The sequence below is a fragment of the Cottoperca gobio genome, chromosome 19 (assembly GCF_900634415.1).
Source record: "Cottoperca gobio chromosome 19, fCotGob3.1, whole genome shotgun sequence".
Classification (NCBI taxonomy): Eukaryota; Metazoa; Chordata; class Actinopteri; order Perciformes; family Bovichtidae; genus Cottoperca; species Cottoperca gobio.
Genome location: NC_041373.1, coordinates 19862256 through 19877454, shown reverse-complemented (window position 1 = coordinate 19877454; position 15199 = coordinate 19862256). Strand labels below are relative to the sequence as shown.

The 15199-nt window shown below is 43.0% G+C and overlaps 1 protein-coding gene across 1 annotated transcript in view; it reads left to right on the top strand.

Annotated features, from left to right (window-relative positions):
• The window catches only part of ogfod3 (2-oxoglutarate and iron dependent oxygenase domain containing 3), a 21827-nt gene extending 7557 nt beyond the window's left edge, over positions 1-14270 (top strand). The window contains exons 6-9 of the mRNA XM_029455715.1: positions 315-371; positions 484-637; positions 5597-5721; positions 13573-14270. Of these exons, the coding sequence (XP_029311575.1) occupies positions 315-371; positions 484-637; positions 5597-5721; positions 13573-13708 (472 nt within the window). The 3' untranslated portion in view covers positions 13709-14270. The remainder of the gene's footprint in view (positions 1-314; positions 372-483; positions 638-5596; positions 5722-13572) is intronic.
• The last annotated feature ends 929 nt before the right edge of the window (positions 14271-15199 follow it).

Sequence of the window (15199 nt, the reverse complement as noted above, 5' to 3'; positions counted from 1 at the left end):
GACCCGCACGGCCCTCATTCATCACTGCCAGCACAGCACAATTTTATTTGGATCATCTCCCGATCCTTCTCCCTCCTCCCTTCATACGTTTCTCCTCAGGGATCATTTGGCAGATTGTAATCATGAAGCCCTGACAACAGCACCGCGACACTTCCCCCCCTCATGTGGGACTTCATGTGAAGCACTGCTGTGTTTGGATATGTGTTTGGGGTAATGGTGCTCTGTGCCGCGCTGCCAAACGTCAGTCCCCCGCTCACACTTCTCTCTCTGCTGTGCTTCGGTTTGTGTCTGTGATTGCCGGGATGTGGCTGCAGGTATTTCGGGGATCAGCTGACGGATGTGTTCACACAGGAGGATTTCCAGCTTTACAGGTGACTAAAGGAAAAGAGAAATCAGCCCTTTATTGCACATTCTTATGAGTTGCCCAAAGTCATAAATCATACTTACATCAGGAATTAACGTCGCGTCTGTTTTTGTATTTAGAAATATCCGTGGGCGCATCCAGGCAGTTATTGCTGAGACGTTTGGTTTGGACCCGACTGCGATGTACCTCACCAAGCCCACCTTCTTCTCCAGGATCAACAGCACGATAGCCAAGACCCAACACGACGAGTACTGGCACCCGCACATAGACAAGGTAATGCATGAAAACACGAGGAGGAGCTCTGGTCGGGTCGTTTGGGTCACAGGGAGCGATGATGACTAATCAAACACATGACGGTGTTTGTTTGGGCGATATGACACAATGGTAGGATGCGTCCACCGGTAGACGCTCAATACCGTCTCGGGCGATCTTGTGATTCTCGTGTGATCTCGCAGATTCAGCCGCTTCGAAAGGTAACCTGATGTGGAGGAGGGGGACGTCACAGTATTCTGTCGGCGTTTTGAAATGAAAGACGAGCAAAACCTGCAGGAAAAAGCATTTTTTTCTCTTTGAGTATCCTCTAAAGCAGCGGACTACAACCTTTTTTGCGGCACGGACCGGTTTCATGTAAGACAATATTTTCACGGACCGGCCTTCAAAGTGTGGGGGGGTAAATATGACAGAATAAAATGATACGACCGACATAAAAACAAATATAAAGTGCATAAAAACTCAGCATTACGCTGAGTTAGTGGGAGCCCTGAGCTCGTGTCTCTGGGGATAACTTCTTCACCAACAGGAAAAGGTTTCTTGGCGTCTTGACATGTGTCAAGAGACGCAGACGCACAGACAGATGTATCCGGTGATTTTTCAAAATAAAACCTCTTTCAAAATAAATATATTTTTATTCAATCTTTCTGTGCAGCCCAGTACCAAATGACCCATGTACCAGTACCGGTCCGCGGACCGGTGGTTGGGGACCACTGATCTAAAGTACACATTTGTGTGATTTTCCTCTCTTTATATTGCGCTGAGTGAGTCAGACTGGTATCTATTTGTTAACCTTAAAACCTTGAACACTTATTGTTCTCATGAAACCTTAAAGCTTCCATTTCGAAAGAATTAGTTTTACTGATTTGAGTTTTTAACTCCCTTGTCGTCTGACGTGACGCCGTTGTTTTCGTTTGTTTGAGAGTTTGAAATAAAAGAAGAAAATAATAAAATGTGATAAAGTACAGTTTGGTTATTTTAAACCATTTTTAAATCAATTTTCTTTGCGGTGACTAAATCTGTCCCCAGACAGAAATATAAACACGTGTCGAAGTACTCCAAAGCTCCTCTGTGGTAGTTACCGATCATTCATAAAACCTTTGAAGCATCTGCCTAAATATTGATCTGTATCTCTTGCTAAATAAGAAAAAGGTAAAGAAAGTAACAGTCCATATGTCCGTTGCTTGTGATATTTCTGGGAAGGATCGTGTTTGCAGTTTCCTCGTCCATATTAATATTTGTCCCTCATCCTCTCCCGTGAGCCCCCGACAGCTGTGAAAATGTAATCTGAAAGGACCAACTTCTCTTCCCCATCTGTCTATGCCGCCATTTTGGGGCTAATTGGTTAACCCAACCCTCATTTAAATGTAAATGGCCTCTGACGTCTTTGGCGGAGAAATGTCTGCTCATCGATCATATTGCCGATACGGTGTCATAGCAGCAGTCGTGGTGTGACAGCACGGAAAGTGTCTCATTCATGGCAGAGATAAATACAGTCTGCTGAAGGACATATACCCACCAGCTTGTTAATACAGTCATCCTGCCTGTGAAACAGCCTCCAGGCACACAAACCTTTGGACGGCAGAACTTAAAAGTATTTGATGCGCAGCTAGTTACTTGTAGAATTGAGAATGTTTTTGTGTATTTGGGTGAACCAACCCTTTAAAGCTGCACTAATCAAGATTTTTATATCTGTTTTTATGCCACGTTTTAGCCTCTTTCAGCCCAAAACAGCTCTCAACCTGCCCAGAACCAAATAGTGGAACATTTAGCAGATGAAGAGACGGTTGCATGAAGCATCCTAATTTAGCATCCTGTCCTTAAGTTATGTCTTAAAATACTTAAGTTGTATCCTTATGGTTGTTTTTGTCCTAAGAAATTCCTTAAACTTGTTAAGGCGTTGCAGGAACTGCTACTTAACCTGAACAAAGCGTGCTACAGCTGAGAAGAGAAAAGAGTTACTGACAACTGACAAGTTGCTGCAAGATTATAGATTTAACCAGTTTATTTGTGGCCAACAAACCACTTCCCTTCTTTGCCACTGGCTCCTTCTAGTCTGTTATTTATTGGTGATGGTTTTGGAGCGCTTTAGTCCACGGTATGCAGGGTTGTGCATGAAGTCTCAAATGCTATCATTCGTCTTCTGAACAGCTTCTGAAATGTCACACCAGAGCTGAACAAGATGCAGACTCCACTTTTTCTCTTGAATCCTCAAACTGTGTCAAGCCGCTGCTCGTGGTTTCATCTTCAAACATTATGATCCCACGTTTCAATGCAACACAAATATCTTGGCTCTGTGTTCATGTGGAATATTCATAAAGTGTTTCTTACCTAAGGAATCAGTTTGAGACGTTTGCTGCAACTGTCTAAACTATTCCCTTAACAAAGGAACATAATGTCTTGTATCTATTATCACAGGAGTTGGTGGAAACAAAAGGTTATAAAATTGATCCAAGTTGCTGGAAATTTCCTTTCCTCAGAAGCTCCTTTTTTGGCAAGAGTAATTATCATGTTTACACTGTGGGCTAATCAAGCACCTCTAGCTGGCAAAATACTCCAATAGCTTAGTGAGTACACAGGATAACTTTATGCAGCTTCTCTGTACGTTCTGTTCTCCAAAGTTGTTGATGGCAGGACCTTGTTAAGCATGGCCACAACATAATGTACAACTCAAAGCATCTCGGTTATCAAGGAAAAGGTAGGTGCAGGTAAATCAACGTAGACACGAGTTGGGACACAGTCAGACATACAGCTGATCATCTCTATAGTGTTCACTTTGTTGTCCTGTCTTTGAGGTAAGATCAAGTTAAAGCACTCTTCGGTCTGAAATGACTGTTGATTACTGACTCTTTGAAAAGACGTCCACCTTTGGTCCCCTGTCCCCTCGCTCTTTGATGTTTCATTAAGGCTCCGCGCTGTGTTCGGAGCTTAGTTGGCTCTCGTGGATCTGAGCGTCTCTTGTTAGTGCCGCAGTTCATTTAGCATGAAGGAATTTTGCAGCATTTTAAGTCGGGGCTCCAGATTGAAGACTACAATCCATTTAGTTGCATAAATTGTTGAACCAGTGCAAAAGTTAAACCAGGGGCAACTTTCTTTTTTTAATTGTGGGGGGGTCTAGTGCGTTGGATCGTCCAATCAATAGTGAAGTTTTACATTTCTGCGGCATTTCTTTGGGCCTTGGCGTCCACTTGAAGACGCCGTCTAACATAGACCTTGGCTCAATAGTTTTCTTAGAGAACATTAACTTTGTTCCTCTTGTCGTGTTTGGACGCTACAGTGCGGCTCTGAAGAGAATTACGCGACCTGCAACCTGAGCAGGTGAAGTGTCGCTAACTGCACAGCTGGGATTTAACGGTCTGAGATGTTAATGGCGTGCAACTGTTATGTTTTATAACTGAAGCGTGTTAGTTTACACTATATCATATTGATTCATTGATGGATATTGTTTATGGATAAAGAACAAAAACAATCCAAGAGATAAAGCCAACACTTATTTTCCCCGATGTTATATAAAAGGACAGAATCCCAAATACAATAAACAACAAATACACATTTCAGGTACTTTTACTTTACTTGAGCATTTCTATTTTCTGCTACTTTATACTTATTGTACTTTTTATCCAACAGCTTTAGTTACTTTGTAGATTCAAATAAAAATACAAAATATAATAACTAATACTTACGGGTCTTTAGGATATCATGAGGTTATTGTTAGTGCAACAGCTAACTCTTTTATTTGAAAGAAAAGACTCTCCTGTAAATAATCAGTCCCTTAGGTCTTGTGAGGAGAGCAGTTCAGGTGAGGAGTCAGCAGTAAGTGAGCCCACGAGAGAAGAGCAAACATTACTCTTTCCAACAAGCATGCCTGACGCGGTACCCGTAAACCTGGCGGAGATACTGCAGTGTGAGGCAAACCGAGTATTGTACGTTCTGTGTGGTCGAACATTTCGTGCAGAATAAAACCTTCACGATGCAGCTCTGCAAAAGCTTTTTGGAGCCTTTGAAATCGGTGCCGGGTAACATTTCACAGTATAAATTCATGGAACCGGAAAAACACGTGCACGTGCATGATTCCTACGAGCCGTATTTAAATGTGTACTCCAGAAATTCAGTATTGTACTTTCAAAATTGGCGCAGGTGAGATTGAGATATCCGGCCTGTTAGTCCCTTGTATGGGTGAAGCTCATTCAGAATCTTTAACCACGCTGGCAACATTACTCAAAGGAAGTGGGTTGGTCCATCACTTTGGATGGATTGTCATGAAATGTTGGACAGACATTTATGGTCCCCTGAAGTTGAGGTGTACGTGTAGTCTCCACAACTATAGAGGAAAGCTGCAGGACTGAGTCCTAACACTTTGCACTTCCCCCGTCTTGAAGTCGACAGGCTTTTTAAATAGCTTTTTGGTTAGATGCCTGAAACAAGGTCTGTGGAGATATTCCCGTGTTGTTCTACGACATGAAATATAAATTGAAGCCTTGAGGTGTCTTAAAAAAGGCGGTTGGTAACAAGTGGCTAAATGAGACTCCAGAGGATACGTCATCACGAACACGTGGTCATCTTCTCAGTAGTTGTGATGTTGAAGCTTTGTAACTGGTGTAGTTTGTTTTTGTAGTTGTAAATATAACAATTTCACACAAATGTCTAACAGGATAAAATAATGACGTTTTGGACAAACGTGGACTGAGAGTCACACAGCCGCGAGGCGCTAAATCTAGATACTTCTGGTGGTTGCATTTACACTTCAAGAATCCTAAAAGTGGTGTTCATATGTGGAGATTATCTTGCTGAGCAAATGTATCATCAACTTTTGTTTGAGTTTATTTTCTGCAATAATCCAATGGCCTGCGTTGGCCTACACACACACACATCATCCCTGCAGCACTGAGCCGTGGCTGTACTGTGTGTTTAATATGAATTAACAGAAGTTAGCATGCTAACCTTCCTCTCCCTGTCTGGCAGGTGACTTATGGCTCTTTTGACTACACCTCTCTGCTGTATCTGTCTGACTATGGCTCTGACTTCACTGGGGGAAGATTTATCTTCATGGACCAAAATGGCAACCGGACAGTGGAACCACGGACAGGGTAACTATTAAAGACCAAATCTACGTTGTGCTTTTTCCCGCTTCAGCTTCAAACACAGTGATGCTTGACCTTTAAGGCCGGATATAGTAAATCCAGACTAACACATGGTAACCCCTGGCTTTGTCTTTATAAGCCTTTTAAGACACACTTAAGAGCAAGTTAAGTACAATGGAGATAAACGGTTTCATTATTACAGTCATTCTTAAATTATAATGGCTGTACTCAGCTGCTTTATTAATCTGCAGGTGGTTTTAGTGCGTTTAATCCTTTTGTAAATGGGTAATCAGAAGTACACTGCAGCTGCAGGGGATTAGCTCGCCTTTAGTACCCAGAGGGTTCAACATAAGAGCTTCTTCATCACATTGGAAATACAGTACATGTATAGAACATAGAGGAAACGTGTGTAAGGTTCTGAGTAAATGGATGTTTTAAAGTGACCTGTGCAAAACCCACATACCCACATTTTCAACTTTTCAACTTCATTTCCCTCGAGGCAGAATATGTTTTATATCCAGGTGAAACGCTAAAAACACATCTTAACAACATTAAAAGGTCTTGGAGGAAATCTGGTTTAAAAGTCAAAGCAAAGTCGAGTGGAATTTTACACGAGAGCCAAGGAGGGAGAAGTTTGTGTAATTCAAGTAATTGTTATTGATATACTGCAACCCAAAATCATAAATGTGTCTTAAGAGGTTTTACAGCCTGTCCAACATGCAACACTCTCTCCTGAGATGCCAAATTCAACAAAGAAAAGAAAGGGAGTCGACAGCAGGAGGAAAGTGCAATACTAAGTAAATAAAGTCCATAAGTTACGGCCCGTCACACGAGAAGGTGATGCTGTAAAATCCACCAACACATAACTGAAATGTTTCATACTAGAAGCTTGCTGGGGTTGTTAGCAATCTACGTTAGACTGTGTACATAGACTGTGAGAAGACGTAGCCGCCACCAAAATCATCCTGATGTGTCTGCAAACAGTTTGAGGTTTAAGGCTGGATTTGTAACACCCTCACATTACCAGATAATGTGAGCCGAGCATCAGTACCGACGAGGAGTTCTCCTTGAGAATAAATCATCCCGAAACTCCTGGAGTCTGAGTCCGGCTTTAGTGAAACTGTTCAATATGGAAAACCTCTCCAGAGGCCATTACCTCTTCCTGACAGCATTATTTCTCCTCTATCATATCTCGACAGTGAAGCATCCTCTGCCGTCTCTGTTCACCTTGTCCCCTGTGGCTCCTCCCTCCTTACCTTATCTCACCCATAGTGTCTCATCTCCTGCCCTCTAGTCCAACTCCCCTGCCACTTTTAATCAACCAGCTATTAAAAAAAAAAGCAATCCTTCACTTCCATCGCCTTCAATTTTCGCTTCCTCTTTCCCCCCGATGTGTCATCTCGACTCTGCACCATCAAACTCCCCGTGTGCCAGTCAGACACAAGCCTCTTACCAGTGAGGCAGTGAGCGACAGCGAAAGCATCCCGGCCCACTGACAGTATCCTATGATGGAGCGGCGAGGGACGCTAACCGAAGGACATATGGTAATAAAGAGCGACTGCAGCTTTCCTGCCACCTCGTCTCCTGTGACAGCTAGCTCCCATAAAGTGAAGAGAGAATAACTTCCAGACAACAGAGAGAATCGGTCACAGTGTGATCTTAAACCCAACTTAAACCTGCTGGGTGAAGAAGAAGAGGGGGAATGGTCTCTCACTACGGTCCTCCTTGATGGATTTCACAATGGATCATGCTCCAAAATCTACATATGACAGACTTGTCAAAGCCTCTGGTGCAACTCAACGCCGTGATTACACCTGTCGCTGATCTTTATTTAGACAGGTGCAGCCATTAGCAGCACCACCCCATGCATAGCGCAGATAATTGTTTTGTCTCTGCACACACCTCATTAAGAAACTCCTTTGGCGACATGCTGGGCAGTTTGACTGACAGGTTTTGACTTGGTGAGAGTCTGATGCTCATATCTGGACGGGTGATTAGTTTGCTGAGATAATTAGGAGATGACTGCGACGAAAAAAGTGTAATTATAACACCAGGACAATCAGGACTTTGCTGTCAGAGAGAGCGGAAGTCAAGAATGTAATGACTGAGTGCCAAGGGGGCTGAAGTGGTGTTCAAGTTGTGGAGGAAGTAAAAAGAGTGGAGGATTAGAAAAGAGGGAGAGAGATGACTGATGTGAAAGTGTCCCCTGTAGGGGATAGGAGAGAGACAGTATGGAGGGGGGGGGGGGGGGGGACAGACAGGAAATGGCTGGGAGATAGATAAAGAGTAGATATGTGATAGAGAGATAGGGTGTTTGGCAGGGAAAGGCAGATACAAACAGCAATGAAAGGACAGACGGAGCAGCCGATGGGGGTTAACCTGCCAGCTTAGACGACCGCAGGGAAAATAGATAACCTCCGCTGGACTTTGGCTGCACTTTGGCTGGACTGCAGGTTTAAAACCACCAGCTTGACCTTGGTGGCTGCACTTCTGTGAACTTAAAGACACTGAATACAATGAAAATGTCTGGAGGCACAAGAGGGACCAGTTTGTCAAAGTGGCTACGTGCATGTATTATTAAATACAACAATTGTTTTTTATTATCAGTTAATCTCTTGATTTATATTTTTGATTATGGCCGTGTCGTATTGCACTACCTTAACGTTGGGGGACTGTAAGTCAAACTAAAGTGCTTAGTATGGAGCTCCAAACTGGATCCCACACTTGCCTTAATGGAACCAACAGGATACTTGTGTTCCACCCTCCCTGCCTGGTAAATGCTCACATGTACCTACAGTTTGTCTCCAAGCCGAAGCCTAGATGAGCCATGACGATCATCGTGACTCTTTTCTAATGTACCTTCATGAAAGCCACACATAATTGCTTTTCTAACTGAAGGTTCATTATATATTTTAATAAAGCTGCACTTGTTTGTCAAGATAAAGTGGTCTTTGTTTCAGGTGAGGTGGCTCACCTCGTAAACAAGGGACTTCCTCACTGAGAGCTCTGCAGGCTGATGCATGCAGTGGGAATTAAAACAAATGGAAAATGCTTTCTTCTCTTCTTCTAGGTTTTTAAATGGTAGCCCTGGGCCGAGCCACAAAGTAATGCAGTTAATTGCATTTGGGAACGTAATTTCCAGCTGAGATGTAACCAGAATGTTAAAGCTCCTCTTTAATTCAACGTCATCTACCTTAAACCTCCATCCCAGCCTCCCTGGGGACACCATGCAGCCTGCGTGATTAATCCATCACTAATTATCAGGCTGTGGGAGTAATCAATGCATTGATTGGACAGTGTGTCCTGTGCCTTGTGACTGTGCTGGTGGTGTTTACGGGTATTTTCACTCTCGCAGCAAATCTCCGTATTGGCATCGGATGAGTCACGCACCGTTTAGCATCTTCTCAGCATTGCACACACATCCCGTCTGAAGTTAAAGACCTCATTAAATGCAAATCAGTGACGTGTGGCTGTTATTAAAAGCAAAAATAGACTAAAGGCATGACCTGGAGAGCAGAAGTTGGTGTTGAACAGACGACAAAGTTAAGAAGTTGCTCAGTGATAGCAACTAGCTTGGCAGGAAGTCCAGAAGCTAACTATGATTGCTAACCAGGATTTTTACTGTAAAGAAAGCTTTTTTTTTTGTGAAATGTTTTTAATTGTGACTTTTGCAGGAGATCATTTAGTTTTAAGGAAGACAGAAACAGGAGTGCTGTTTTACGTTAATTTATTTTCTCAACACTGTCTAATATGGAGTAAGACAAACATAGTAAAACCCAAAACCCAACCTGCAGGTGATCAGTTCTTTGAGAACTGATGTATGTGACATGACATCACTGAAGAGGTGCGATCGTTTTTTCCACCTTGACAGTATTACCGAGGTGCGTTGGGTCCAGACGACTCCTCCGAGTTGACTGCTTCCTCTGGAATCGTCACATGAAAACATTGGTTTCTTGGTTTAACCACTGAGCGCTGCAGGGTGACTAATGATTAGCCAATCAGCTCCACAGGTGGGACTAATGCTGTTGTCAAGCTGTGCGCCAATGTCTTCTCAATATCGCCTGACATTGTTGTTGCTTCGCTCCACTCGTACCCCTTTTCCACTAAAGTGAGTTTTGTTTGAGTTCTGTGCTGGGAATAGTGTTGGTTCGGACTTCTAAGAACCCATTTGGTTTTCCACCCACTAGAACACGAGAGGAGCCACATCGTGATGTGACCGTGTACAACACTGCTTTTCCCAGCAATGCCAACGCAAATTCCCCTCACACTAACAACAAGCGCGGGGTGTGTCACGACTTCTCCCACATCCTACTTCTCTTCTCCAACGACTTTCTACTCTTCGTCGCACTCGACATGAACTGTTGTTGCTCACGTTAATCCCACGTTAGCCTCTGTCTTTAGCCTCTGACGTTAGCCTCTGACGTTAGCCTCTGACGTTAGCCTCTGACGTTGGCCTCTGACGTTAGCCTCTGACATTAGCCTCTGACATTAGCCTCTGACGTTAGCCTCTGACGTTAGCCTCTGACGTTAGCCTCTGACGTAAGTTTCTGACGTTAGCCTCTGACGTTAGCCTCTGACGTTAGCCTCTGACGTTAGCCTCTGACGTTAGCCTCTGATGTAGGTTTCTGACATTGGCCTCTGTCGTTAGCCTCTGACGTTGGCCTCTGTCGTTAGCCTCTGACGTTAGCCTCTGACGTTAGCCTCTGACGTTAGCCTCTGACGTTAGCCTCTGACGTTAGCCTCTGACGTAAGTTTCTGACGTTAGCCTCTAACGTATGCAGCTCTTGGCTCTTGGTGCTGGCCGGGCAAAGAGTTGGTGCCCGAGTTGATCCAATTTTCGGGGCAGAGAGCCGACGCCTCTGCATTGGAAACAAGAAAAACAAGTTTGAAATCGGGGTCAAGGTCCGAACTCGCCCTGGAACAGCCTCGGTAGAAAAGCACTAACATAACTGGCAAAACCAATATATTGGCATGTCTACACATCAGTGTTGACCTGGTCTCTAGTGATTGGTAAGGGAAAATCAAACCCCCCCCCACATGCAAATCGGTTAAAGTCCGACTGAACATGAAAATAAGTGTTACGAGTTGACACTTCTGTCTGATATCAGGCAGGAAACGACTTGAACTAAACTTTATAGACTGTAATTGCGATTTAGTCTTTTTTAATATTTACCTTGAGCTCCTACACTCAAACAGAACCTGTTTCTCTTATACCAGGAAGACTCCATATGCACAAACAACACTGTTCCCAGATCAATCCCCAAATGCAAAATGGAGACCGGAGCCCTAATACACAGGGTTTTGAAATGTAATAAGAACAGTACTGGCTGAAAGGGTTCAGAGACTCTGCTCGTCCAGTCTCTTTTCTCAAGAGGCAGAGTTTATTAAACGGGTCGATTCCTGGAAACAAGTATATTGCGATGACGCAGGGGAACAAAAACAAGTCTGTTTCCTCTTCTGTGGGGCTCAAGAACATTTCTTCTGTGGTCTCAGTAAGATTGTTCATTCTCTCTCTCTCTCTAAGGGCAACATGTCACCGCTTCTGGATCCATACAACTAACAGCGAGGCAAGAATACGTAAAGAATGCTATTTTATAATCTTCACACGTGACGTCAGTTTATCGATTACGCCATCTAGAGGAGACAGAAATAAAAAACGTTGCTAAAAAGTTTTTCTTCTACTAATAGTCCTGGAAGAAGGAATTGTCTGGCCAGTCAGAACTTTGTTCCTTCTCGCAGATGCTTGATATGAACCGGCCCATTTATCAAGCTAGCAAACTGCTCGTTCTATGATAAGTATATAAAAAGTGATTTCCATTGGTAATAAACCAATAAACTAGATGTGTGTAAAGTTTGTATTATTTATGATATATATATATATATATATATATATATATATATATATATATATATATATATATATATATATATATTCACAGAGCCTTCCCTCTCTGCTGAACAGCCTCGTCCTGCGTTAATAAAAAAATAATGACAGAAAGAACTATTTATTCTGGACTTCTGCAGTTACACAGAAGATACAAATCATACATACAGCTTAGTAAACACAACGTCAACATCTTAACAACAAATTGTCACATACACACACACACACACACACACACACACACACACACACACACACACACACACACACCGACTGACAAGGGCACCTATTGCACAACCCTCATGGCCAACATCTGTAATTGTTCTGCATTGAATAAAATATATAAAAAACTAAAGTAAGAAGTCACTCAGTCAGTTGGCTCAATGATAGAAAGGGTCCCTCAAGGAACAAAGATGGGAACCCCTGATAGAAACTATCCTTAACCTTCGTCTCTGAGACTCTGGAAAGTGTTTTGTTGTGAATTCATGTTGAATTCTTCTGTGAAATCTCTCCATTGTGTTTCCACTAATCTGCTGACTGTACTGCAGCTGCTGGCTCTTCCCAGTGAACACTGGGAACTCTTATATTGACAAGTGCACAGGATTATTTCACTGCAGTTATCTAAAGCTGTGTGGCTAATTTGAGCACTTGAAAATGCCCTCGTTTCCCACCACATGAGACAAACAGACCACCTCTTATTGTCTCGCTGCTCACACTCTTTATTTTGTGCATTAATTCTCTTTTTTTCTAACTTCCCGTTCTTTAGGTTTGCAGTATGTTTGTTATTGTTTAACTGCAAGCTCTGATTTCCCCTGACGTCCTCATCCAATGGCCTGCCAGGGGGAATTACCCTCACACACACACACACACACACACACACACACACACACACACACACACACTGCCAGTATTTCTTGGAGGAAAAACAAATTAGGGGCAAAATGATTCTAGATTTTTATTTATGTTCACATAATGAGATAACCTCTTCAAACGGAGCAACTGGAAACGGTTGTATAACAAAACAAGAGTCTGAAAACTTTTGAAATATAAATCTCTTAGTTATGAGACAACGTGAATGCAAATGTCTCTGACGGAGCAGGTCGTGTTGGAAAGAACCAGACTGGCTGGTAAACGGCAACAACTCATTAGCTGGCGCAACAAAGCAAAGCCTCCGATAAATAAAGAGAATTTACCCAGAGGCAACGTCCCCGAGCTCTCGCTGCGTTTCAGTCCAAGAAAAAAGATCTAAAAAGTCAAAAGAATCCATTACAACCCTGAATAAAGTCCAGAGTGTCCTCACGGGCCCTTTGTCTCCTCGGGGTTTCAGCTTCTTTCTCTTTGTTTCCGCTCATCCAGTTCCTTTAGGTCTGCGAGCGATACTGCGTCTTATACTTTGAATTCAACATTTGGGGGATAATCTTATTTACTGTGTTTCCAAGGTTGAGATGAGAACAGTCGGGGTGAGGTTCACCTCACTCGACACACACACGGGAGAACCCGTTTAAAGAAAAACAGAAACAGTGGATTCATTGTTTGGAGTGTTGAAACTCCTGAAACTCGTTTCACGATCAGAATTTGATCAATTCTGATCAACAACATTCTTCTTCTCCTCCTTCTTCTCCTTCTTCTTTTTCTCCTTCTCCTTCTTTTTCTCCTCATTGTCCTTTTCCTCCTTCTCCTTCTTCTCCTTCTTCTTCTCCTTCTTTTTCTCCTTCTCCTTCTTCTCCTTCTCCTCCTTCTTCTTCTTCTCCTCCTTCTCCTTCTCCTTCTTCTCCTCCTCCTCCTTCTCCTTCCGAGTCCGTATATGTATTATGTAGTTGTTGGGTATGCTTCTGGAGCTCCCAGTCTTTCCTCCAGGCTTTAGTTCATCCAGATGTAATCCTGATATTTTATCTCAGTTTTAGAAAGAAAGCAAATAATCATATTTCCCCAAATGTTGAACTCTTCATTTATTCTCTCCTTCCTTCCACAGGACGAGTCTCTTTCTTCTCCTCCGGCACGGAGAACCTCCACCGCGTGGAGAAGGTGACATGGGGGACGCGCTACGCCATCACCGTGTCCTTCACCTGCGACCCCGCACACGGCATCTCTGACCCCGCCATGCCCTGAGGCACCCGCGGGTGACGGCACCGCTCACTGGCTCGGACAAGCCCTGCAAAGAGGGGGAGGAAGACGTGAGATGGGTTTCCTCCAGCTGGTTAATATCTGCCATCTTTCTTTGATTTGCAGATATTGACTCGCTGCCTCTTACTGGTTGTGCTACAGGAAGGAGAGAAAAAGCACACGCTCTCTTTGTAGAGGTCGTATTTCTTACTTTGTACCTGACCCGTGGGTTTTTATCTCATTTTCTACAGCAGTTTCTTTTTTATTGCACCATCATAAAGGCTAGAATTAGGCGTTTTTGGGTTTAAATTCACCATAATGTGTTTCTCTTGATGATTTGGGGCTCGAGCTGCGATCGAGGCTAAAGTGGGATTGCGTGTTTTCTGTGTGTCGTGGTATGTTTTTCATTTTAAAGGAGAGCTGTCGATTCCTTCAAGAAGAGCGATACATCTGGTGATTTATGACCCCGGAGGTGTTTTCTTCTAAGAAGAACCCTCTCCTTGTTCCTGTGTGTTAACATGTACGTTGTGGTCGCTGAGGACGGTTTGAAATAAAAATACTGACAGAACCTGACAAGTCTCTTTGCCTCGTTTTTGAACACATGTCCCCTGAGCCCAAAGTCTACATCTCGCATGATGCGAACAAGACTTCATCTCAGGAACTACAAGGAGCCCAGTCAAGTATTTGGTACCTGAGAACTCATAACAAGTTGAATATGAAGGATATACACACACGTGTAAAACAATCATATGGAAGACATTTACTAAACGCAACGTTTCGCATATTTCCGATATATAATATAAACTCTCAGTCGAGCCTCTCAGGCGTCCGTACGTCCGTCTCCTCGTGACATCTCAGAAACGCTCTGAAGGAATTTCTTCAAATTTGGTGCAAACGTCCACTTGGACTCGAGAAGGAACTAGTTAGACTTTGGTTGTCGAAAGTCACCGTGACCCCACAAGACACGCCCATAACTCAAGAATTCATACGCTTATTATGACAATTTCACACAGGATAACATGAAGTGATGACATTAAGGCAAACAACCACAAGGCGGTAATCTAGTCTTTTTGTCCTGTTTGATGTTAAAGTATGTAAGTAACAGATTTACAGACTTTAAACCAATCAGAAGAAAAGTTGTGGCTCTTTTCTTCATCATAGTAAACAGTCTTTGGGAAAACTCCAGTCACCAGATGAATACTCTTCATTACAATAACTATGTTTACCTCCTGAGTGCTACGAGAGTGTTCTCCGCACGACATTTATTAAACCTCTCCTGCTCAGGAAGTCGTCTTGTTTGACTTTTCATATTTTCCACACAACAGCTCACAAACCACCGTCTCCACTCTGACTTTAAGTATTCTGCAGTTTGAGCCTTGAATCCATCATTGTGTGTTTATTATATATATATAGAGCCAAACAAGTTGTTTTAATCTGTACATCACAGCAGGTTAATGGTAGATGTTTGGCATTAATTAATGTCAGTTATGATGGTTT